This window comes from Salminus brasiliensis, chromosome 16 (assembly GCF_030463535.1).
Source record: "Salminus brasiliensis chromosome 16, fSalBra1.hap2, whole genome shotgun sequence".
NCBI classification, from domain to species: Eukaryota; Metazoa; Chordata; class Actinopteri; order Characiformes; family Bryconidae; genus Salminus; species Salminus brasiliensis.
The window spans coordinates 5,339,986-5,364,149 of NC_132893.1; the positions used below are offsets into that span (position 1 = coordinate 5,339,986).

At 41.6% G+C, this 24,164-nt stretch overlaps 2 protein-coding genes across 6 annotated transcripts in view; both read left to right on the plus strand.

Annotated features, from left to right (window-relative positions):
* The first annotated feature begins 230 nt into the window (after positions 1–230).
* On the plus strand, positions 231–15,750 carry slc1a3b (solute carrier family 1 member 3b). The gene is made up of 10 exons (XM_072658159.1): positions 231–380; positions 2,059–2,329; positions 3,456–3,593; positions 7,389–7,593; positions 7,690–7,732; positions 8,790–9,061; positions 9,441–9,674; positions 9,766–9,960; positions 10,875–11,009; positions 12,932–15,750. The coding sequence occupies exons 2-10, from the start codon at positions 2,149–2,151 to the stop codon at positions 13,140–13,142; spliced, it is 1,614 nt and encodes a 537-aa protein (XP_072514260.1). The 5' UTR covers positions 231–380; positions 2,059–2,148; the 3' UTR covers positions 13,143–15,750.
* Positions 15,751–22,998: 7,248 nt separating this feature from the next.
* The window catches only part of nipblb (NIPBL cohesin loading factor b), a 31,299-nt gene continuing 30,133 nt past the window's right edge, over positions 22,999–24,164 (plus strand). For all 5 annotated transcript variants that reach the window (XM_072658221.1, XM_072658224.1, XM_072658225.1 and 2 more), the window contains exon 1: positions 22,999–23,389. The gene's annotated coding sequence lies outside the window, so the exon portion shown is untranslated. The remainder of the gene's footprint in view (positions 23,390–24,164) is intronic.

Genomic DNA, 24,164 nt, shown 5'->3' on the forward strand with positions numbered 1-24,164 from the left:
CAAAGAGTAGCTCCTCACAAACTAGCCACCTCTGCTAATTGCTCTACAGTTTAAGGGGCTAAAATGATCCCTGACACTCTCAAATCTTGCAGTCAGACTGACATCACAAGGAAGGGCAAGCACCTCCCTGAATCTTCATTGTTTACTAAGTTTGCCCCCGCCAGGCCCACCTACCCACCCACCACCCCCTCACTTGCTCTGGGTTTGGAATCTCCTCCCCTTTCTGGCCGCTGTAGGCAGCATCACCTCCACCACTCAGCACAGTCTATCAGCAGCTCAGCCGAGATCTTCAGCTCTGCTGCTCCGCTGAAGACCAGCTCAGTCTTCAGACTTCCAGCATCAGCACAGAGAGGAGGAAGAGGCCGAGCGTGTGGAGAAGGGTGAGTGTGTAAATCATGCTTACTTGAGATTGCCTGCATATTGCATAGGCATTCTACTGATACCTGTTTGAGAACATTGTTCTTCGGCTCTAAAGAGGTCAATGGGACTTTGTGGAGGTGCTGTTCTTAAGTCCTTAAATGCTAAAAACTGTTCAACTTTAGTGCAACAAGATGCTGCTGTTTCAGTGTTAAAAAAAAAAACCTCCACAAGAACTTGATGAAGTTCAGTTCAGTCTTGTTAGTGGTCGTGAGATGAGAAATGAATGTACTCATGTTTGGAGCCTTGCACGTAAAAAAAAGGAGCCATAAGCTTGCCACAGAGCTGCTTCAGCAGAGTACTTCAGCTCTGTAGTGCTAATTGTGGCATGGTACATTTGCATTGGGTGGAATAGACACAGAGGGCAGATGTAACTGTCTTCCACAGCCGATTGTGAAATCAGAGGCGCACCTGTGGGTCAGAAGCCATTATTTAATCTTCTTGAAAGGGCTGTTGCACTGCGGCTGTCAGGCCGAACCGCCCTAATGAGCTCCACTGCTTTAGTTATTTTAGTTTGTGACAGTCTTCATTAATTGAACTACCTTCTTAATCCTTTTCTTTACTTCTGCACTAGTGGGATGTTTGGAGAGCTTGGCTAAGCCAGGCACACCTTTGTACATTAGTGTTTGAAATGTGGAAACAGTGAACAGGTTATTGACCTCTACACCCTTAAAAAATGGAAAAATCTTCCAGGGTGATGGATTTAAAGAACCATTTGAATGATAAATGATGGAGAACTTCCTGCATATGGTTACTTTTAGATATTGAAGTGAACAGTGAAGTTTGTGGACTTTTTCAGTCTAAAAGAAAATCTAAACAAGTCAATTTGCCAACAACCAACAAGGCATGTTTACCTTTTTAAAGAGTTTACCTTTTTTTCATTATTAGAAATCTATAGAAATATTGAGAGCTTAAAGTTGTGAATTTGAAAGGGGGTGATCAAATCTTGACATTAAAATTAGGTCATTACAGTATATTATCACATATTATATATTATAATAATAACTGCTAAATGTTCCAAAACAACTCCAATAAAACTTTAATGTCAATAAAATACCTTCTATTAAATGTCTGCAGGATTTAAGTCAATTCGTATCAAATTCTAATTCTGTCAAATCAAATAGAATGAATATGTGCTATAATGTTTTGAACAGTGATGAATTTTTTTCCTGTTAAACAAAACTTTGTATATCCATTTTGCCAGTTTTCACTTTTTGACATAATTTAAGTCTGACAGTTTCATTATGAGTAGGCCAATAGAAATGCTCCAAAATTCATTTCATATTCATTTTATATATTCTATATTCTAGATGCCATCTTGGGGAAATTATATTATTATATAAATAGCAATATATAACCCAAGTTCTGACATTAATCCCTAAAATTTCCCAAGAAATTTGCATTTTGTTCAAAAATAGCAATTTAAGGGAAATGTACTGCTATCATTTACAGTGCAGAAATAGATATCAAAGTCCAGGTACCGTTATTGAGAATAAATAAGATTTTATGACATTTATAAACATATTCAAATGTAATAAAAATGAAAAAAAAAGTTTCATGAAACAATACTTTTTAATGTTTATTTTTTTACTAAGTTGGACTTACTTCCAGACGCTTTGTTTCATCTCTTGCATGGTTTAGGACGCTTCAGGGGTCATCCTGTCTGGCCGGGCTCCGCCAATTCGTATAAAGGACACGAAAGGTAGCTCCAGCATCTGCAAGACAGCAGCCATGACCAAAAGCAACGGGGAGAACCCTCGCTCGCGAAGCCGGGTGCAGAGGATCCGTGAGGGGATCCAGTTGCGATCACTGAAGGCTAAGAAGAAAGTGGAGGACATCACCAAGGACGATGTAAAGACTTTCCTGAGGAAGAATGCATTTGTGCTCTTCACCGTCGGGGCAGTAGTTATCGGCAAGTGCATCCTCCGACCTCAGCTAACAGTTTAACTACCTTAACTGTAAACGTATTAGTCAGTAAATCACATCAGGGCTTATGATCCAGTAACTTCTATGAAGATATTATGACTAGAACCTCCTAAACTGTGAGGGCCTAGACTCCATACACAAGATTTAAAGGGTTAAACCCCAAACTCTGCCTAGAGCTTTAAAATATTCAGTTGAGGCCCCTCTGAGTAGTGCAGTAAGGGCCACTCCATACACCCACTAGAGGGAAACAACTGCTATGACTCTATGAGCCTTTAAAAAAACATACTACTTGTCCAAATGTGTGTGGGCACTCCTTCTAACGAATGTATTCAGCTATGTTAAGATGCACCCATTGCTGACACAGGTGTGCAAATGCACAGACACAGCTTGTCTAGTCTCTATAGAGAAGTATTGCCAGTGAAATAGGGCCCTCTGCAGCAGATAAACAGTAACCTCTTGGCACCATGCCTTATGCTATGGGCTAATCCTGGTCCTGGAGATCTACCACCCTGAGGAGTTCAGATCCAACACAGCTGACTCTAATGTTCGGTTGCTCCTGAAGGCCTTCATTATCTGGATCAGGTGTGTTAGATCCAGGGTGGAACTCTGCAGGGTGGTAGATCTCCAGGACCAGGATTGAGAACCCCTGGGCTAGAGGCTAATAAAGCCAACGATGACCTGTGGAGCGGTGGAACTGTGTTCTCTGAAATGATGGCTGGTGCTCCATCCAGTACCTTTGGGATGAGTTGGGGAGTTGAGGATGATGAGGTCAGGTGGTGATCAACCAACATCCTGACCTTACTGAGAAACTGGTTGCTGAATGCGATGAAATCCTCAATGCTCTAGAGTAGAGTAGACCTAGTAGAAAGTCTTCCCTGGACAGTAGAGACAGTTACTCTAACAAAAGCAGGATAAACTCTTTTGAATGAGTAGGTGTCCTAATACTTTTGTCCATATAGCGTATGTAGGTTTAAAGAAGCACAAAGTGTGCAAAGAGCTCCTTGAACTCTATGTGCATCAGGTTCTTTAAAGACAAGTGAAGCAAATCAGTTCAGTGTTAAAAAGCCAACTCTGGAAAGTGTTGAGGGTTTATGAAGCTCTGTTTTTGACAGGTATCATTTTGGGATTTGCACTGCGGCCGTACCGGATGTCCTACAGAGAAGTGAAGTACTTCTCCTTCCCTGGAGAGCTGCTGATGCGCATGCTGCAGATGCTGGTCCTGCCCCTGCTGGTGTCCAGTCTGATTACAGGTGTGTGAGAGAGAGCACTAAAACCAATGCATTTACCTTGATTTCCAGAGGAATTTCATTTCAAAGCAAAACATATGTTACAAATAAGAGTCAGGTTTAGCTCCTTTCTTTGAAACAACTAGCAGTTTGTAAAAAGAATAGAATAGGTCCAATATGTAAAAGTACCGAGCCTCTCTGGGAAAATCCCACATAAATAATAAGGTCTAGTAATTAAGTCATGGCACTACTTAATAAGACGTGGGAACGAGTGAATTAAGCTGTGACCACAAATTAGTAAGGTGTGGGAACAAGATAATTAAGTGGTGGCCACGACTTAGTAAGCGCGGTAGCAAGATAATTAAGTCATGGCCACAACTTTGTATGGCATGGTAACAAGATAATGAAGCCATGGCCACAACATCATTAAGTCATGGTCATGACTTAGTAAGGCTTGGGAATGAGATAATTAAGCTGTGGCTACAACTAAGTAAGGCATGGGAACGGGATAATTAAATGGTGGCCGCAACTTAGTAAGATGTGGGAACAAGATAATTAAGTGGTGGCCACAACCTAGGAAGGCATGCAAACGAGACAATTAAGTCATGGCTATGCTATAGTAAGGCATGGGAACGAGATAAATAAGCCATGGCCATGACTTAGTAAAGAGTTAGAATGAGATAATTCAGTTCAGGGTGAAAGAGTCCATAAAACGTCAGTATAAATGGGCGGAGCTAAACTGCTGTAGGCTGAATAGGCTGATTTGACTCCAAGAGACATTCCCTGGACTTTCCTATTGTACACTGTTAGAAGTATAAGATCCTTAAGGAACATTTGCAGGTTCTTCAGTTTGAAACTGTAGAGGAACCACTTCACCTTCAAGGTTCTTCTAAAAACCTTTTCTTGAAGGTTCCTTCACAGTGTACTGTGTGTTGGTCAATCCAGTAAATGCTCTGTCAAATTTTATGTATAAGCACATTGAAGCAAATCACTGTAGTCAATCATGATCACTGACAGGATGGTAAGAGATGTATGTTGTATACTCACAATTGGGTGGATTCATTGGGGAGGGGGGGTGTGATAGCAGTAGTTTTAGCAAAGTATTAAAAAATCATTAACAGCACACAGTCACACACACTTCATCCGAGCAGTCTGGGCCCAGTACCAGACTCTAAGCCTTTATCCGAGAGATAATTGCTCTGAAGCAGAGGGCGCAGGTAGCGCATGTCCGAGCCGTGTGAAATTCACTGCTGCTGTTTTTTTCAGTGTCTTTTTTGGGTCTCTTTTTTTTCTGGCACGGAGACAGTGACTTCATTGTAGTGGCTTTATTATAAGTGGCAGGGGAGAATGAAGCAGAGGTTGTGGAGAGAAGCCACCCGCTGTCATGTCGAGCCTGGGCCTGGGGCTTGCAGCTAATCAGTGGTGTGAAGTTCCTGTCGGACCCCCCACCTCCTCCTTCTTCTTCTTCCTCCTGCTTCGTTTCACCCGTATAAAGGACAGAAAGTGCCCTTCACCTCTTCCTCCAAGAGCATATTGTTATGTGGCAATCCATGACCACACTCAATAAAGCTAGTTGCTTGAGGCCTTCGGTAAGGAGCGTGAAGGCTAAGGAAAAGACCTGCTAGGTCTGTTCGCACTGATGTCATTTTCTACAACGGTGGTCAAATATAGTACTGTGTCACAGTTAACTACACTATACACGGTAACTGAAGTGCCATAGGTTACTCACTGCAATTAACTGGCTGCTAATTATTACATTATTAGCATCATTATGTGTCATATTCTTTTTAACTGTCCATCATGATGCCCCCATTAGGCCTTATGATGGTTTATAAGGCCTAAACTGCTTATTACCAAGCCTCTTGTTAATAATATAGTGGTTAGCAGCCAGCTAATTGCTAATTACTTGATTGATATAGCATAATAATGTGCTTTGCGGAGGCAAACATTCCTAAATGTTGTTGCTTGGTGTTTCAGCATTCACCAAACCAGACTTTTGGAGGCCTCATCACCAAATTCCTTCATTAAACCAAGGGCTAAAGAGGGCAAAGAGGGGCCTAGAGGGAGAGGTATAAGAGGGTCCTGTTTTGTCCAGCCTAGTCTTTGTAGTTTCTCACACAAAAAATAAAATTGAGGGAGTATGTTTGTGTCCGATGTTGCCATGGAGACACGCGGAGAGCTGCATTACCACAGAGGTCCGGGCAGGTGGAGGAATTTCCCAGCCCAGTCACATCGCGAGAGAGAGAGAGGGTTAAAGAGGATGCGAGGGGAGAGAGAGTGGGTGTGGCCGGCCTGTTGGAGTGAGAGAAAACAAAGTGAGCTGAAAGAGAAGGTTTCTAATGGGGCTGCCCCCCGCAGGATTAAAGGAACACATACATCTCTCTTGCACAATGGCTGCTTTCTCTTTTACGCCTGTGAGCCTTTAGCACTGGAAACGGCAAGCTTACTCTGTCCTGGGGTGTTGTCAGGTCAAGTTCTTTTTTTTAACAATGCCTTTTCTTCTGCCTGTGTGCCCCCGAACCCCTTAAACCTTTAAATAGCTCATTTTTTAGTCCCTTAGTCTTGTCTGACACCCAGGCTATGTCAGCTGTAGCTTGGCTCAGTTTATGTTCTGCCTGATAGATATGTCAGTGATGACGAGCATGAACAAAGTCCCTATAGGCTTCTCTGTTCACGGCGGCCACATTGCCATCTTAGCAATTATTGTCAGTCATACAAGACCAGGACTTAGTCCTTATCCTCTACTAAGACTATCCTTTTACTAAACCCGTACGTTGCACTACAGACCTGTACGTTGTGTCTTAAACAAGGAACAGCTAACTAATGCGCAGTCTGGGGTCGAGGTAAATACTGTCGTGACGACAGGGGCCTGTCAATCAACACGCTGCCCTGGAAACAGGGCAACTAGCACAGATGGATGGCAACTAGCACAGATGTTTACATTTTATGGAAAAATGGTAAAAAAATACATATATTGAACCAAAATTTGTTTAATGCTGAGTCAGCAGAAAGTTGCTAGCTACATTGTTTATTAGCATAATTTAATGTTGCCTGAACTGAAAGCTACCATAGATATCCTCATCAGATGTATCCAAATGATGTAGGATGTCTCCTAACACCTGTAGCTAATATGCTAATATGTATTAGCTACTAGCTCCTACGTACATACTAGCTTCTGTGGCGTCAACCTGAATTTAGACGGACAGCTGGTGCTCCACATGTTGGGGCAAGCTGATTGGCTCTTTTTGCTGAAGGGCGGGACTTTAACCGTAAAGAGACGCCATGTTGAGGGTTACGAGAATACTCATTCATATTTCAACCAGAGGCCGGTCTCCTCATTTGTAATGTCTCTGGCATGAAGTAAGTTTAGCTTCCGTTTCTCACACAGCTTGATCTCGAGGCACAGCTGGATTCTTGCGAAACCATGAACAGTACCAGTGCCAGTTCAAGTTCACGAGGGCAGTCCGAATAGTACTGCACTGCAGGAAAACAAGAGGGAGTACTTGCTAGATAGCTAACGACCAACACTCCTCACTAATCTACACTTGATTCTGTACCTGTATTACCTTTACTGAAGAACCCTTCAGGAAACCCATGTTTACAAGGTTCTTCAGGAGCTCTTCTGTACAGGTAATGCTTATATATAGAACTGTGATGATTTAAGCAACCAGTTTGAATGCTTAAACTGTTATTTGCATAGTTATAATGTTCTTTATGATGAAGAACCTTCTAGGAAGTGGTTCTGGGGAGCTCCAACAGGATCTCCTCTACTGTTACAACCATGACAATTTTAAAGCTTGAATGTTCTTCAATCTGTAGGAATGGCAGCACTTGACAGTCGTGCTTCAGGGAAGATGGGCATGCGAGCAGTGATATACTACATGACCACGACGTTCATCGCTGTGTTTATCGGCATCATCATGGTCCTCATCATCCACCCGGGCAAAGGCTCCAAGGACGAGTTTACCCAGCAGCAGAAGATTGAGCAAGTCAGTCCGGCTGATGCCTTCCTGGACCTTATCAGGTATTGCATGGAGGAAGCTGGGTACTAGTTCATGGTGGAGCTGTTGCGTGTGATCTGAGATCTACGGCTGATGCCATATTTGTGGTCTCTCCTCAGAAACATGTTTCCTCCCAACCTGGTACAAGCTTGCACACAGCAGGTATGTAGATGTACTTAACAGATTGGTTTCATTCATTCCTTCACCACTAGACCTTCTCTCAAAAGCTCTTGTTGATCTTTTAGGGCTTTGCTACGTTGATCCTTACAGAAATGTCACAATTCTGCATCCACAGCTATGGGTAACGCTAAGCTCTGATCAGAGGACAGTGTTTTCACTCTGTATTATTCTCCAAAAGACTTTGTACTTTGGTTCCCCGTCGTGCAGGAAACCAGTTTCTCATCAGATTTAATGAGGCAATGCTTTCTGGCCTTTCAGAGACCACACAAAGAACTTGCCAGAGAATACATTATCACCCTTGGATACGCACTTTGTTTGTGAGGAGGCCTGGGCTTTTTAACCGACAGTCATTTATAACTGCCGAATACAAAGTATCATCATTTTTCATAGTGGACCAAAATGGTTAACTCACAGCTGTAAGGAAGGGAGGTGTGGGAGCCATTTAGCAGCTTGATGGTTTGGGTTGTAAGTTTAAGAAGACACAGCGACACAGCTGCGCTTTGGACTTGCTTGGGTAGAGCTTTGGCAGGGCAGAGGCGGTGCCATGGTTGGATGTTATGGGGGGCGGTGGGTACGGAAACCAAGAAAGGGGGACTGCTGGGGCAACACAATGATATGGAAGACACTGACAGTGGGGACAGACGCTGTGGTCCGGACATTCTCCCCAGGGAAAATCGGAGCCAGCTGGATCGGAGCGAATGCACTTTGCAAACATTAATAAAGAATATTGTCTCATTCATGGTTATGGAGATTTACCCGAACAGGATAAAGGTCACAGTTGGGCTGAAGGCCTTTACTCATAGTAACACAGTTTCCAAGTTTCCAGCTTACAAGATGAAGATCCCGAAGTTCACAAGTTTGAAACTTGTTTAGTTCTGGAGGTGTAAAGTGTAAAAAGTACTTGAGGTGTAAATTACGGAACTGCGCTGAGAATTGCTACAGTAGAACCCTAGATCTAGATTTCCAGATTCTATTACTGAGGCCATTATGGTGACAGTCCACATTTCTAATTGTGTCTTTCTCCTCTTCATTCCCACAGTTCAAGACACAATACGGCAGAAGGGTTATTAATGTGAAGGTGATTGTGAACGAGAGCATTTTTAACTTGACCAATGCCACGCAAGAGATAACCCGTGAAGAGATTATCCCAATATCTGGCACCACCAACGGTGTCAATGCCTTGGGGCTGGTGGTGTTCTCCATGTGCTTTGGTCTGATCATTGGAAATATGAAAGAGGAGGGTGAAGCCCTCAGGGAATTCTTCAACTCCCTGAATGAGGCCATCATGCGCCTGGTCGCTATCATCATGTGGTGAGTGGTATCATGTGTAAGACTGTCAAAAAGGGAGTGGGCTTTATGTTTAGGGTTTTATGTTGCTTTGAAAAGGCCTACATTGCATCATCAGACTGAAAGTGCCTTTGACAGGTCCTGTTCCTTGTTCCTTCATATTCCTGAGGGGATGTTCAGGTTCCTTCAGCAGTTGGATGCAGTTTCTGTGCTTGTTTTGCAATCACATGTTAACCCTAGTACAAGTACTATTATTTTTAGTATTATTTACTAGTTTTACTAGTATTACTTTACTAGTATTTTACTCTCCAAGCTTTCCAAGCTTTAAGGTCCAAATGTGGTCCTTAATGTACTTGAAGATAGACCCAATGCTCAGTGTATCACCTCTTCCTTCTCTTTGAAGGTATGCACCAATCGGTATCCTCTTCTTAATCGCTGGCAAAATTGTGGAGATGGATGACATCACTGAAATGGGTGGCCAGCTAGGCATGTACACTATAACGGTCATCATAGGCCTCCTCATCCACGGCATGGTAATCCTGCCCACCCTCTACTTCGTCATCACACGGCAGAACCCCTTCATCTTCATCACCGGTTTACTGCAGGCCCTCATCACTGCTCTGGGCACGTCGTCCAGGTAAGATTCCAGAGCATTTCCCTGGATGGGACATTTCTGGAGCTTGCATTTCGAGACTTGCATCACGCTTATCTTCCTTTGTCTTTCCCAGTTCAGCCACTCTGCCCGTCACGTTCAAGTGCCTGGAGGAGAACAACAAAGTTGATAAGAGGGTGACCCGGTTTGTCCTGCCAGTGGGTGCCACCATCAACATGGATGGAACAGCGCTGTATGAGGCGCTAGCAGCTATTTTTATTGCCCAGGTTAACAACATGGACATGAACTTCGGGCAGATCATAACTATTAGGTGGGAATAATCTACTGGAATTTTACTCTCTTCTTGTGGAACCTCCTGATTGTAAAGAATGTAAATCGTCTTTGTTTCTTGGCAGGATCTGAGAGAATATCATTTAGCCTTTTAGCCACAGAGATAAGGCAGTTCTGAAGGTTGTTTAGGACAGCATAACTAAAGAATATTGTCTAGACATTTGAGTGTTCAGAAGGTTTTATAGAAGGGCATCCAACAGGCTAACAGTGGCCTGGATTTAACCTTAGGCCCGCCTGAAAGTTGCTCAATCCCTCTACTACTCTAAGCTTCTTTCTCCATTCTGAATGCTGTGTAGTCAAGGACTAGACTTATTTCCTGTCTGGAATCGATCTTTTGTGGCTAAAAATCTGAGTGGCTCCCACTGGCTCGGCTGTTAGCTGGTGCTCCGGAGCTGGGGACCCAGTGTTTTTCTCCAAAGCATGTCGACTGCCTGCCAATGCTGCATTGGTGGCAGTTCGTAAAGAGGCGGTGGCAGACTTTGCATGCAGTCGGAGGAGCCATGTGTTAAGGCCTTACCCTCCTAATGTCGGGAGCATTGCTGGTGCTGGGGGAGCTACGAACGAGTGAATTAATTGCCAGTACCAAATTGGGAGGAAAAAGTCACTGACCATAACACAGATGTGGCAGAGAGATGCCTTGAATGCATTGTCACTGTACTCCATGTGTACTGGCAACGTGGAAAAGCATACCAGATAATGATACCGGATAAGTTACTAGATAGCTGATTTGTCTTTTTGGACCTTAGCACCACCACCTAGTCAGATAGTTTTGGAAACCCTGGTTTAGAGTGTGAAATAGTCGACATGTTGGATATTTAAAATTTGGTATTGCACTTTGATGACATTGATATGATTTGAATCATCTGAATAAGTCTCCCTGTTGTAATTCTGCAGCATCACGGCCACTGCGGCCAGCATCGGAGCAGCAGGAATCCCCCAGGCTGGCCTGGTCACCATGGTGATTGTGCTGACCTCCGTAGGACTCCCCACCGATGATATAACCCTCATCATTGCAGTCGATTGGTTCCTGTGAGTCCTCAGCCTTTCCTTTCTACATTTCTGTCCTTTCAGTCGATCGTAATCTATTGGATATGTTGTAGTATTGGAGGAAACTGACATGCACCATAATTCACCCATCAATCTATTTGTCAACTTGGATTTTTCCTATGAAACGTGTTTCCTACACATTCCTACTTTCTCATGTTTGATTTTCTTTTTCCTTTCTACATCTACCCTAGTGACACACTTCTATAAGCTCATGGGTCTTGCTCCATTTTGTTCCGGCAAATTCCATGTCGTTTCAATTGGTTTTAACATAGAAACGTAATTAGGTTAGCCAAATTAATCATTCCAAATAGACTGACTCCCCCTTACCATAAATTACACAGCTAATTGGATGTGAAAAAATCCTGGCTCCTAAACTGGGATGGATAAACTAAAAAGAAAGTGCAGGTTATCACTGCTGTGTTGCTGGACGCAATCTCTGTATCACTATGTAGGTCTGAATGTTTGTGGGCCCCCCTTCTAATGAATGCTTTCAGCTACTTTAGGTTGCACCCATTACTGATCCAGATGTGCAAATGAACACACACACATGTCTTGTCTAGTCCCTGCATAGAAGTATTGTCAATAGAATAGGACTTTCTGGAGCAGATGAACATTTGGAATCTACTGGCACCATGCTGCCTAATACTGTGCATGGGCTAGAAGGGTGTATAGCCTCCCAGCATTGAGTTGTGGAGCAGTGGAACTGTGTTCTCTGGAGTGATGGATGGTGCTCAATCCAATACTTTTAAGATAATCATCCAGTATCCTGACCTAAGTACCGCTCTTGTTGCTAATTGCAGTCAAATCCTCACAGCACTCACTGCTCCAAAATAGTTTCTAGTCGAAAGCTGTCTTCCCTGGACAGCAGAGACAGATACTCCAACAAAAACAGGATAAGCTCTTTTTAAATACCCTTGATTTTGAAAAAAACAATGAATGAGCCGGTGTCCCAATACTTTGTCTGTATTGGTTTTATAGTTTTTTTTTGTTTTAAATATGTTTTAAAGAATGCAGTTAAGACAGTTTTATACATCAATGTATTATTTAGTTTGAAAAATATTTGATATACACTTGTGTGTACAGTAAACCAGTGTTAACCTATACAGACATGCCTACTGTTTCTAATAGGATTCTTTTTTAATTAGTCAATATTTTCAAAGTACATTTTTTATGGGCAAAATTAAAATATGATTAAAATAAAATACTGTGATATACCATGAAACTGCCAAATTCGTAAAAAATACTGTGATACACATTTTTTTCCATACCGCTCAGCCCTGACATATGTGGTTCTTAAAGGTGAGCTATATAGGTGTACATTTACAAACTGTAGCCCGCCTGCTGCTCATTGGTCAGTTTCTTACCACAGAATTGCAGTTGACCATTTTGATGGCAAACCACCCAAAATGTCCATCCAAGAGCCAAACTGCTCTGCAAGGCCGAAAGTGTCATTACAAACTTCTATTACCAAAGAATAGCCCCAGCAGTTTGTACAGAAGCCCCTGTAGTTCCTGAATAATACACTTTAGTGTGTACTGGGCCTTTCTGCATTAAGGGGTACAGTAGTCCTGGCCAGGTCTTGCAAGGTAGATGTTTCTAATAAAGTGGCCAGATAGTGTAGATATTCTTCCTAGTGCCTAAGCGGCAGTTCGATCCCCTGTGATTTGTAGCCATAAGTCCTCTGCACTCTGCAGGTGAGTGTTTGTTAGCTGGCAGTTAGCTGGTGTTCTCCTCCAAGCGTGTTCAGCTGTCCAGTGATACACATGCTAACATTCACCCTACCAGTGCTGGTAGTATCATTGATGGGGAAGTCCTAGCTAGTGGGTGAAAATTGGAGGTCCAAATTTATTTTTAATATGTTGTCTTCTTCTCTTCTGTTCTCTACACACTGCCCCGGCCTACAGGGACCGATTGCGCACGACAACCAACGTGCTGGGAGATTCAATAGGAGCGGGCATCATCGAGTTCCTGTCGAAAGATGAGCTGCAGAATGCCGATGTGGAGATGGGAAACTCGGTAGTAGAGGAGAATGAGGTGAAGAAGCCTTACCAGATGATTCCACAAGAGAACGAGTACGAGAACGAGAAACCTCCAGACAGCGAAACCAAGATGTAGTGACTCCCAGTCCGCTCGTAGTCCGTGCCCAAGCAGGGATTTTCTTTCCACGTGTGTGCATGTTTACGTACATGTGTACGTATGGGCGGCATACGCTGATCAGCCATAACATTAGAACCACCTGCCTAAACTTGTGTAGGTCCGCTTTGTGCTGCTAAAACAGCTCTGACTTATGGAGGCATGGTGTCCTGTGGTATCTGGCACCAGGATGTTAGCAGCAGATCATTTAAGACCTGTTTGTTGTGAGGTGGGACCTCCATGGATCACGTCAATGAGCCTTGAGTATCCTTCACTGGTTGTCTTTACTTGAAGCACTTTTGGTAGGTCCTGACCACTGCATACCAGGAACACCACACAAGACCTGTCTGATGTTTTGGAGAGCCATCACAATTTGGCCTGGGTCAAAGTGGCCCAGTTTCAATCACATCAGCTTCAAGAACTGACTGTTAACTAGCTGCCTGATATATCCCACCCCTTGACAGATGCTACTGTCACTAGATGATTAATGGCTTTTACCTCACCTGTCAGTGGTTTTAATGTTATGGCTGATTGGTATGTGAGCTCATGCACTGTAAAAAGGAATGCATTGAATTTCGCATGTTACCACATGAATAAAATGTAAGATTTGGAAATAATAGTGATATAAATTGTTTATTGTATTTTATTTGTGTGGAAAATGATGGACACACGCCAAATTCAGTGCATGACTTTTCCCAGTGATGACTTTTGTGCCACTTTTTCCAGTGTGAAATTACTGTGCTTTGCCATTCCCTTTTTGTGTTATGTGTTAGTTTAGTCTCAGTTATTAAGTCAGTGTTCTGTTTTCCTGTATTGGCCATTAAGGCTAGACAACATATCACCGAATGGCTGATCTTAAAAATATTGAAAAATTGAGAATATTTAAGGTTGATCCAGACTGGGCACAATATAGGAATGTAATTAAATGCATGCTGGAATTTGAAAGTGTGTCAGCGAAGATGGTTTAGATGGAGGGTGGAGAAAGATGGTGCAAAGTAGGACAAATAATTAAAACAGTGAAGTTTGGCCTCGTAAACGTTGTAAAAGTCACTGAATGGAATCCAGAGGGTCTGAGCCACATCAGAGGTCATAATCATAAACTATTGCCCTGTGATATGTCAGTTTTATGATTACTGTGTGAAAACTCAGACAGCTAAGACAGTGTTTGTTGGTAGTTTGTTGTGAGTCAAGGTGGTTAACCCCACTTGGACAAGCTGGTGGCATAGCTAAACCATCAAACTGAAGTGGTATGCTGAGCTAGTCAACTGGCTAAGTTGGTAAACCAAGCTACACTCTAATCAAAAGTACTAAGAGTAGTACTAAGAATGGTTCTTTTGGCCATTTTTAAAGGTTCTATTTAGATTCTTCTAGAAAAGATTTTCCACCAATGCAAAGAACAATTTTACCAAGCAAAGAACCATTTAGCAGCCAAATGGTTCAAAGCTGGTTGGACTGGTAGGCTAACTAAACCATCCCACTTAAACAGAATTATACCCTGGACTGGTCAACTGGTTAACCAGGTACACCAGTTTGGACAAACTGGTCAGACTGGTAGACCCGCTAAACCATCCCACTTAAAAAGAAACATCCACTGTGCTGGTCAGCTGGTTAAGTGGGTACACCAGTTTGGTCAAATTGGTCAGACTGATAGGCTACCCAAACCACTAACTAAACCCAAACGAGAACATATTCTATGCTGGGCAACCAGTTAGAGCAGGTCAGGCAGGGTCTTTGAGCAGGGTTGACATATAAGTTGAAATATCCACCATCTTTGCCAGTGTCAGTCCTGCATGATTCTGGTCAAAATGGCAGTTTTTATGTTTGAGATGAAGAGTTATGTACATCCACTTTTACATTTGAAATTTGGGCCCTAATTTTTAATCACTAATTTACAAATCTGTGGTTCCCTTCTTATGTAGGAGTCTGGTTATTTCTCAGAAACTCTTGTTCCACTCTGTTTAAAGCCAGTAGCGGAGTAATCAACACTGGTTCTTGACCTGGACTAGCTTTATTAGCCTATTTGGATTCTTTTTCCATCCTTCTATAAGTTCCTGTGTTTTGATTTGTTGTTCACAGTCAGAATGTTCACATTTTGATTTACATATATTATTACGATGCTGGTTACGATGCTGATTTCTGTATTTTTCCCTTGTTCTGTAGGCCATCTTGGTTGCAGATGTGAAAACACATTGAAGGGTTGCTGCCGTTTGCTAACATAAATAGAGAATATGATTATATATGTAGATGCTTTTATTAATTGTAGAGATTGCGAGCGACTGTTTACTTGAAGTCTCCTGAGAATGCGTCCAGCTGGAGCGCTCTGTCGTTCTGAGAAATGGGTGAATTCAGAATCCAACGTTGCAGAAGACACAAATATGCTGACTGGATTACTAACTCACTCAAATGGAAACTGTGATTTTGCATTTTTGTTCTGTTTGGCGTTATTTGGGATGATTCCCACCTTGCTGGAGATTTGCCCTTAGATTCACACAAAGAAAAGCAGTGTGTGGTTTGAGAATGACGTGGGATAAACACAACTGTAGGTTTGGCTATGGTAAATATAGTTTTGAATAAAAGTGGTAAAAAGATATCCGGTCTTCTGGATTTTTTACTGGATTATTAACTGAAGTTTGTAGATAAAGTGCTTGGTTTCAGAACGGAACCAAGAAACCATTCAGAGAGAACTGCTTGTTGTAGGATTTCTCTTTATAGAGCATAGAGACGTATTAGCAGTTTTAGCTAGCAATGTTAAAACATTGTCGCTACTGTTGAGCTCAGAGGGTAGATTACACTTTATTTATACTGGAATATGGAAAAAATCTTTTTAACTAACTCTCAGGGCCCTATCTCTCACCCCAGCCAATAGTCTATTTTCACACCTTCCACCTCACACCTCATTTAAATAGCAACTCTGCTCGCGAATATATCTACGCCGATGGGTGCGGTGGTCTCGAAATTAGGTGTGTTCAGTTACATTTCTGTCGTATAGATATCTTGCCAGCAGAAAATACAGGAGCTCACCTGACTGAAACAACCTAGGCAGACGTCAACAGTCCAGTGTTCGTTGCTATCTTGGCAGTGAATTGTCAACACAGGCGTGTGCAGCCCAACGCTAATACACCCCCCACACTTTTTACACCACTGAAATAACAATTCACAAAGTCAGACCACAGCTGGCTCTAAAAGGGAATGGCGAGTGACATGGTGATTGGTTTATTTCAACGTTACAACCAAAACACACCCATGATTCATTTGGAGACTTAGTACATGACAAGGCGTACTAGCAAAGACACACTCAATCCCCATTCAACCTCGAAAGACTCAAGACTGGGGTGGTGATACCTGCAGAAAATATGACCTTCATAGAAGAGTCATCAGCAGACTGCAGGACACAATTGTGTAGGGTCAGTTTTTATAGACACATCTAAACAAACCGGATGCAATTTGGAAACAACTCATGAAAAGAACACCTCTCCAACTGTTAAGCATGGGGATGGGGCGATCATGCTTTGGGCTTGTGTTGCAGCCAGTGACATGGGTGAGAATGGCTTCAATGAAATACCTGCAAATTCTGGAAGCAGAAGCTCCTCAAATTGAAATATGCAATAAGTCATTAAGTCATCTTGCTTAAAATATCAAATTCAATCAAATCATGTTTTTTGTCATATCACATTACACAGGTGTGAAGGTGAGTAAAAAACAGTAGGTGCTTCGCCCCTCACGGTAGTAGAAACACAGAGATTTACAAAATAGAAATACAGAATATATACACATTAACTTACACTATACACATACTATACACACACTGTAAATATATATTACTATAATATTATCAATAATATACATTTAAAATGTACATGTTTAATATATAATCTGAAATGTTTATATTACTTTTAAGTATAGATGCTGAATAAGGTGTGAATTCAGTGAGAGTGGGGAGACGTCTTTGTGGGAATAAAAATATATCATGTAAAATGCAAGAATTCTTACCTAATCATATGCCCTCATTAGGATTTGAGTGTGTTGCAAGAATGGGTACCTATATACTGTATACAATATACAGTATAAAAGCACTACAGCTCACTAAACCCAAGTCAAAGAACATTAGAGGAAGGCAAGAAACAAAGAGTCTTAAATCTGGCAATATTTGAAGAAATAAAAGTGCACATATATATATATATAATGTAGATCAAGCATTGTATATATTATATTATATATATAATGTAGATCAAACATTGTAATACATGCAAATAAACAAATAATACTTACAATATATTATATTATATATATTGTATATTGCATATACTCCTCTGATCCTCTGCATATACGATGTTCTGTTGGTTTTCTAAATCTGCTCAATTTCTTTTTTTTTAATATCTACGTAAAAAAATATATGAATTTAAAATATTGTCCAAAAACAAAACAGCCTATGTCTATTTTTTTCAGTGAATAAACAGTAATTGTGTTCTACAGAGGATGTGAACTTATTTACACTTAGAAAATTGTCATTTGATTACTGACCAGTGCCCAGGGGCTTCTGCCTTAAAGACCCATGGTGGCTCAAAGACAGGGAACAGTCCACTTCTATGTAATAAACAAATAAATCAGGCATATAAATAAATGTCTCTCAATGAACACAACGCCAGCTACCTGCAAATATAAACAGCATGAATTTCAGCCTTCCACAAATAACCACACACAGGGGCATTCAAGCATGTACATGTTATGTTTGTGTTTATAGCCTTTCGCATTATTTGCATTTATTTAAAAATAATTAAAAAGCCCCACAACACCAAAATGACAAGACATGACAACTGTGCAGAACATTAAATAAATAAATAAAGGATACTTGGAAACTATAACTATAACTTTAATAAACGGGTCCTGTTGTTTATATTGGTCCATCACTGGATAAGGGTTGCACAAACTTATGCAATTTTAGTAGCAATTATAGCAATTCAATCTAATAGTAGAGTCAAAGCACATTAAGACCTGTCATTTCCTCACAAACCGTCGTCAGTGGACCTCTGCTGTCCTCTTGTGGACAATATCAGCACACTGACATGATAACACTTACTCAACCTATCCCAAATCCTACCTACACCGAATACTCCTTCAACAAAAGACGTCATTTGACCAGGTCAGGGATCGATCACTGACCAGGCCAGTGTCCTAAACTGATTAGTTCTGTTTTTTGCTGGTTGGCCTACATAGCAGAACACAGCAGAACCTAGTTTTGTCAGAGATCAGACGTCCACCGCTTGTGACTAATAGCAGCAATCAAGACTGTTGTGAAAGTAGAGTTTCTGTGATGGCCTTTAAATCAGCATTTTTACACGTATCTGTGTTGCAGCCTTTTTTTCAGGTCTCTCCAGAGATGTTCTGTTGGGTTCAAGTCAGGGCTCTGGCTGGGCCTTTCAAGCCTGTGTGCTTAGGGTCATTGTCTTGTTGGAAGGTGAATCCCAGTCCGAGGTCTTGAGCACTCTGGAGAAAACATCCCCACGGCATGATGCTGCCATCACCATGCTTCACTATAGGGGAGGTGTTGGGCAGGTGATGAGCAGGGCCTGGTTTCCTCCAGACATGGCGCTTAGAACTCAGGACAAAATTCAGACCAGAGAGTCTTGTTCCCCACTGTCTGACTGCTCTATAGACAGTTCTCAGCTTTAGGGTTTAGGGTCTTTAGGGTTCCTCAAAGCACATTAAAAGGTTCCTCCACAGTTTCACACTGAAGAACCTTATACTTTTAACTGTGTAGAGACATCTCAGAAAGATGATTAAGAGAATTGGGAAGCCCTCAGAGCTAAAATCCAGGTGTCATTACGAAGGGTCTGAATACTTATGGGGCATTATAATGCAGAATAACTTATTTGAAAAAACTTAACATGGAAAAAATATCTATCTATCTATCTATCTATATGTATATATATATATATATATATATATATATATATATATATATATATATATATATATATATATATATATATATATAAAATTAATATAGTTATTATTACGCAGTAGTTACATGCTTAGAGATTATGATGCTTTGTTAATGAAGCTGTATTATTAGTTTTAATACTTTTATTATTTAATAATAAAAAACAGTATTGTAGAGGAGCATTGTTAGTGCAACTTTATAAGATTTGATCCTGACATGTTTTGTAGTTTATGTGAGTTGCACCTTTGCTGCTGCTCCGCTCGAGGGCGCCGTTGAGCTGTTTATGAAAACCAGAATTCAGCCATAATAAGAATCGCAGCAAGCAGCAATCATGGGGCCCAGGCACTAATCAGGTGCTCACCAATTTGACAAGGAAGGAAATATTAACCCCACTGAAAAAACTCCAGTTTAAGATCAAGTAGCTGGTTCTAGATGGTCTAAGCCAGTCTTTCATGGTCAAGGGTTCGAAAAGCTGGTCATTCCGGTCGAAAATATACCCTAAGCTGTTAAACCAGCTAGTTAACCAAATGTCCTGACCAGCATAGTTAGGGCTTTTTTTTTTCTTTCGACTGACAAGCTGGTCATACCGGTTGACTAGTTAGGTAAAGCTGGTTGAGCAGTTTGGTCAAACTGGCCCTACTGGTGAACTAGCGTGATCAGGCTGGTTATACTAGTTGCCCAGCTTAGTCAGACTGGTCTTGCTGGTAGACTAGCTAAACCTTCAAACCCCAGCACACCCTATGTTGGCAAAGGACAGGGTGGGTTGTTTTTTAGGGGGTTAGCAGTGAAATGTATTATCCCAACTTACAGAACACAGTCTAACCCAACAAACTGACCAAACTGACCGTTGTTAGGCATCATTTTTCACAGTATTTCTGACTGGTTTTCTGCCTGAGTTTAGCTTCAGATTTGTGTTTTTTGTGGGAATCTTGAGGTCTGTTTAATATTAGCTAACAACTGGTGAAAGTTATTATTTTTTTGCTAATTGCTCACTTGTTAGGTATCATTTAACACAGTATTCACAGTTTTCTCATCACACTTATTATCATGTCACTCAGTTAAAAAAAAAATCAACAATCCTTTCCTTCGTTCTGGAGATAGAAGGTTTTGTTTTGACAGTGAAGATATAATGTATGATTTATGAAAAGTAAGTGAAGAACTGTACTGTGAAAAATGAACTGTACTAAAACTGCAGCAGGCTTTGCCTTATGCTGTACGGGCAGCTAATGGTCACCTTGGATTGACTTTCAAAGACGATATAATAGTTCATTACATCCACGAAGCCACGCAGTGACCTGTGTGAGTTTATGTGTGAGACAATGTTTACATGAGATCTGAATGTTGCAAAGTCATTGATCTGATGGACGGTTTGGGCAAATGTGCACCAGATTAGTTGACCAGGGCTGTTTGCTGCTATCAGCAATTGAAATTGTCTGCATGTGTGTTTTTTCATTTAATACTTTGTATCAATTATGATATTGGCAGAAAAACTATGAAATGATGAAAAATGAAATCTCATGAAGACACTGACTTGCCTTTTGTTTTTATTTGTATTTAAGCATAAGTTTATTTTTAGTAGCAAACGGATTTAGTCTCTATTTTGTAGTTAGTTGTCGTTTTATTATGTTTGCCCTAGCTTTATAATTATCATTTAATAGCAATTTATTGTCATTGTTCAATACAAAATAAAATTCCTTGAAGCTCTTGATATGTTTAGACCTGCTCCTGGAGTTGGGTTACATTTTACAACCAAGGCTAACGGCAACATGCAAAATGCCACTGTTTAAAAAACATGTATCTCCAAAATGGCTAAAAAAAGAAAAAGAAAAAAAGTATTTATAGGAGTATTTCTCTTTTTCTGTTTATTATAATATGCTCACACAATTTTAGAGACAGCTGCTGTCTTCAGATTATGTAGAAAAATAAACATTGACAAACATGACATTGAGATACACGATTAACTGTTTTTGGGCTGCAAATCTGATCCCTTAAAAACGCCTCTTCCTTTGCACACTTCTGTTCAGTTTTATTGTTTAGTTATTAAAATGTGGTCGTGTGTGTTTTGCTATTTGCAGCATTATTGTAGATATTTTCATGAGCTTCCTTTTGAGGCTGTTTTTTATTTTTGTGAAACTTCACTACAATATCTGCAATATCATGGTGGGAATTCTAAATACAGCAGCTAACTGGATTATTCTGGACTTGTACAGATAAAAACACTAAGCCTATTCATAAGTTAGTAATAGAAGGTTATAGTCTATGCTTCACCATTTGTTCCACACACATGAATAATATCATAAGCTAGTGCTTTATGATATAAATCAGGTGTGTTACAGAACGAAACCTCACAAATAAACAGTAAGAGTAGACCAGTGGAATGGGCAAACTTTCCTAGAGTGTGTATGAGCCTTTTATGAGCCTTTTATGTCTTGTGCTTCCCACTTCAAGAAGGACTTGACCATAACGATGAGTCAGTCCAGAGAAATGTGTATTCATGCAGAATACAGGACCAGGGCTGGGAAACAACAAACTAGACAGGATCAAAAGCAAATGCAAGGTCCTTTGCACTGACCATTTTGTCCCTCTTTTGTGTTTTCCAGCTCAAGATGCACTTGGAGAATTATCTAATGTTATGTCTTAAGAGTCGAGCCATTATTAAACTGTGCAGTACATTTAGCATTCTGAGATTCGGGATTGGGAGACACTGAATTAACCAGAGATCAGAGGGTCTTGGGTATGGGTAGCCATGATGAATAGGTGCAGGTGCAGGTGCAGGTACAGGTACAGGTAAGGACATCAGGTTGGAAAATGTTCAACTGGACATGGGGCCATGTTACCCAATGACAACAGGACTTGATTGTTACCCAATGACAACATGAAACATGAAGTGCCGTTTAGGTGGGGCTTCAAGGTTTGGAAATTGGCAACTAGGGTAGATACAAGGTTTTGTGTGTGGGTTTTTTTATGGTGACAACATACACAGGTGTGAAGACATCAGGTTTCAGAGCTGGAAACTGTTGAACTAGACATGGTCAAGAATGAGAGGATTTTATCAGTATATAATTTATTATATTCTTGTAATAAGACTGAAGTGGGAAAACATAAAACTGCGTGATTCAGGTGGGACAAGATTTGATACTGGAAAAAGAGAAAGATCTGTGTTAAGAGGGTGTTAAGTGTGGACTGTTCGAAAATGTGTGCTGCTGCCGATACCTGCAGAATTTTTAAAGTACAGGCCTTCATTGAAAACCAATGAGATGCTTTAATAACAGGGAGAACGTGAAGCTGTGCAGTTCAGCTGGACTTTAAAGTTTGAAACTGTTTAAAACTGCTGAACTAGACATGGTCAAGAGCAAGGATTTCATTAGTAATTGATATTATAGCAGAAGTGGAGGAACATGAAACTGTGTAAGAGGGTCTTAAGTATGGGTTGCTGTCAGCGCGCATTGCAGGTGAGGACCACTGAAGCTTTGACCTAAAGACCCTGTTTTGTGTTTTCCAGTTCATCATGAACTAATGAGATGCCTCAGGTACAGTAATGAGACAAAACTGCACATTTCTGGGGGGAAATAAAATGCCCTGTTTTGAAAATAAGGTCTTGGATGCAGCTTGTTTTAAAGTGTGAATTGCAGGTGAGAACTACAGGACCTTTAAAATGCAAAGTTCACCCCTTTTTGTGTTTTTTTCAGTTCAGGAGGACTTTATCATTAGTAATGAGTCGCCTCAGTCGAGATGGACTCCGAGGCTGGTAGCTGTGAAGCAGTGGACTAGCATTAGCAGCCTGGCGGTGTGGCCTCGGAAGTCAGCGGGTCGCTGCTGGTTGGTTTGGCGCCGGTGGAGGGAGTCATTCCTGCAGCAGCGCTTCCGGTCGGCATTTTGTTCTGCCAGAGAAGGGGGGAGAGTGTCTGAGTGGATCCTTTTATCACCGCGTCAATAGTCTTTCAGGGTTTTCTCTTTTCCTTACCCCCTCCACCGCACCAAATATCCCCTGAAAATCGTCTTTTTTGACACACAACGATCTACAGTCCGCGCTGGCTGGAGCAGCACCGGCGAAAAGCAGCAGCGATCGCGGGGAATGTTTACCTCCCTCCAGCCTTCATGTTTGCAGTGAGAAGGAAGAAGAGCGAACCCTCCCGACCCGGATTATTGTTGTTATATTACTCGGAGGAGCTGTGAACGGAGAGGGGAGCTAGAGACACTCAATCCCGAAGCGTTTTTTTTTTTTTTTTTTTTTTGCTACCATTTCTTTCTTTTTTCTTTTTTCAAAAAAACACCATCAAGTCCTGAGGTAATTAACCACACCCGTTTGCTTCGTTAGGTTCATCTCTGCTGCGAGCGCCGAGCAGCATTACCGCCGGACGGTGCAGCCGAGCCTCGGCCAAACTTGCGTGTTATTCATCGCTGTTAGCTAGCTAGCTAGCCTGGTTAGCCGTTAGCTGTTAGCCGTTAGCCGGCGGCTCTGCCTTTTCGCCGGCGCTCGCTGCCTTGTGCGCCGACATGGGGCGACGGGCCGCGGGTGAGTGACCCCAGGCGAGACCGCGGCTTCGGTTCGCTTAGCCTGCCTGGCTGCAAGGCCAGAGCAGTCATTGAAACGGAATTGGGCAGCGGATTCAGCTCTTCTCAGGGATTTCGCCTCCTGTGTTTTTGAGCAAATGAAGTTTAGCTGCGTAGCCTGCCTGCCTGCCTGCCTGCTTGCCATCGGTATGAGGACAAGAAAGGGCCTCAGCAGCTAACTGGCTAACCAACTAACATTAGATAACTAGCTAACTATCACTGAATAGCCGATTTACCAGCTAAAGCTCACTCTTTCTCTTTCTGAGAGAGTGTGTGTGAGAGTGTGTGTGTGAGAGAGAGAGTGAGAGAGAGAGAGAGCAAGGCAGTGTAAACAGTGTTGGTCAGACATCACCATCCAGTCACATTAATAATGTGTGAGCAAGTTAACTAGCTATAGCTACACCACCACCAGCTCTGTGCTTCGGCGTTTCTTACTATTTCAGGCTTTTCGCTCGTTGTTTTAACATTCAGTAAGTAATATTATTATCTAGTGTTTGCACTTCTAATAG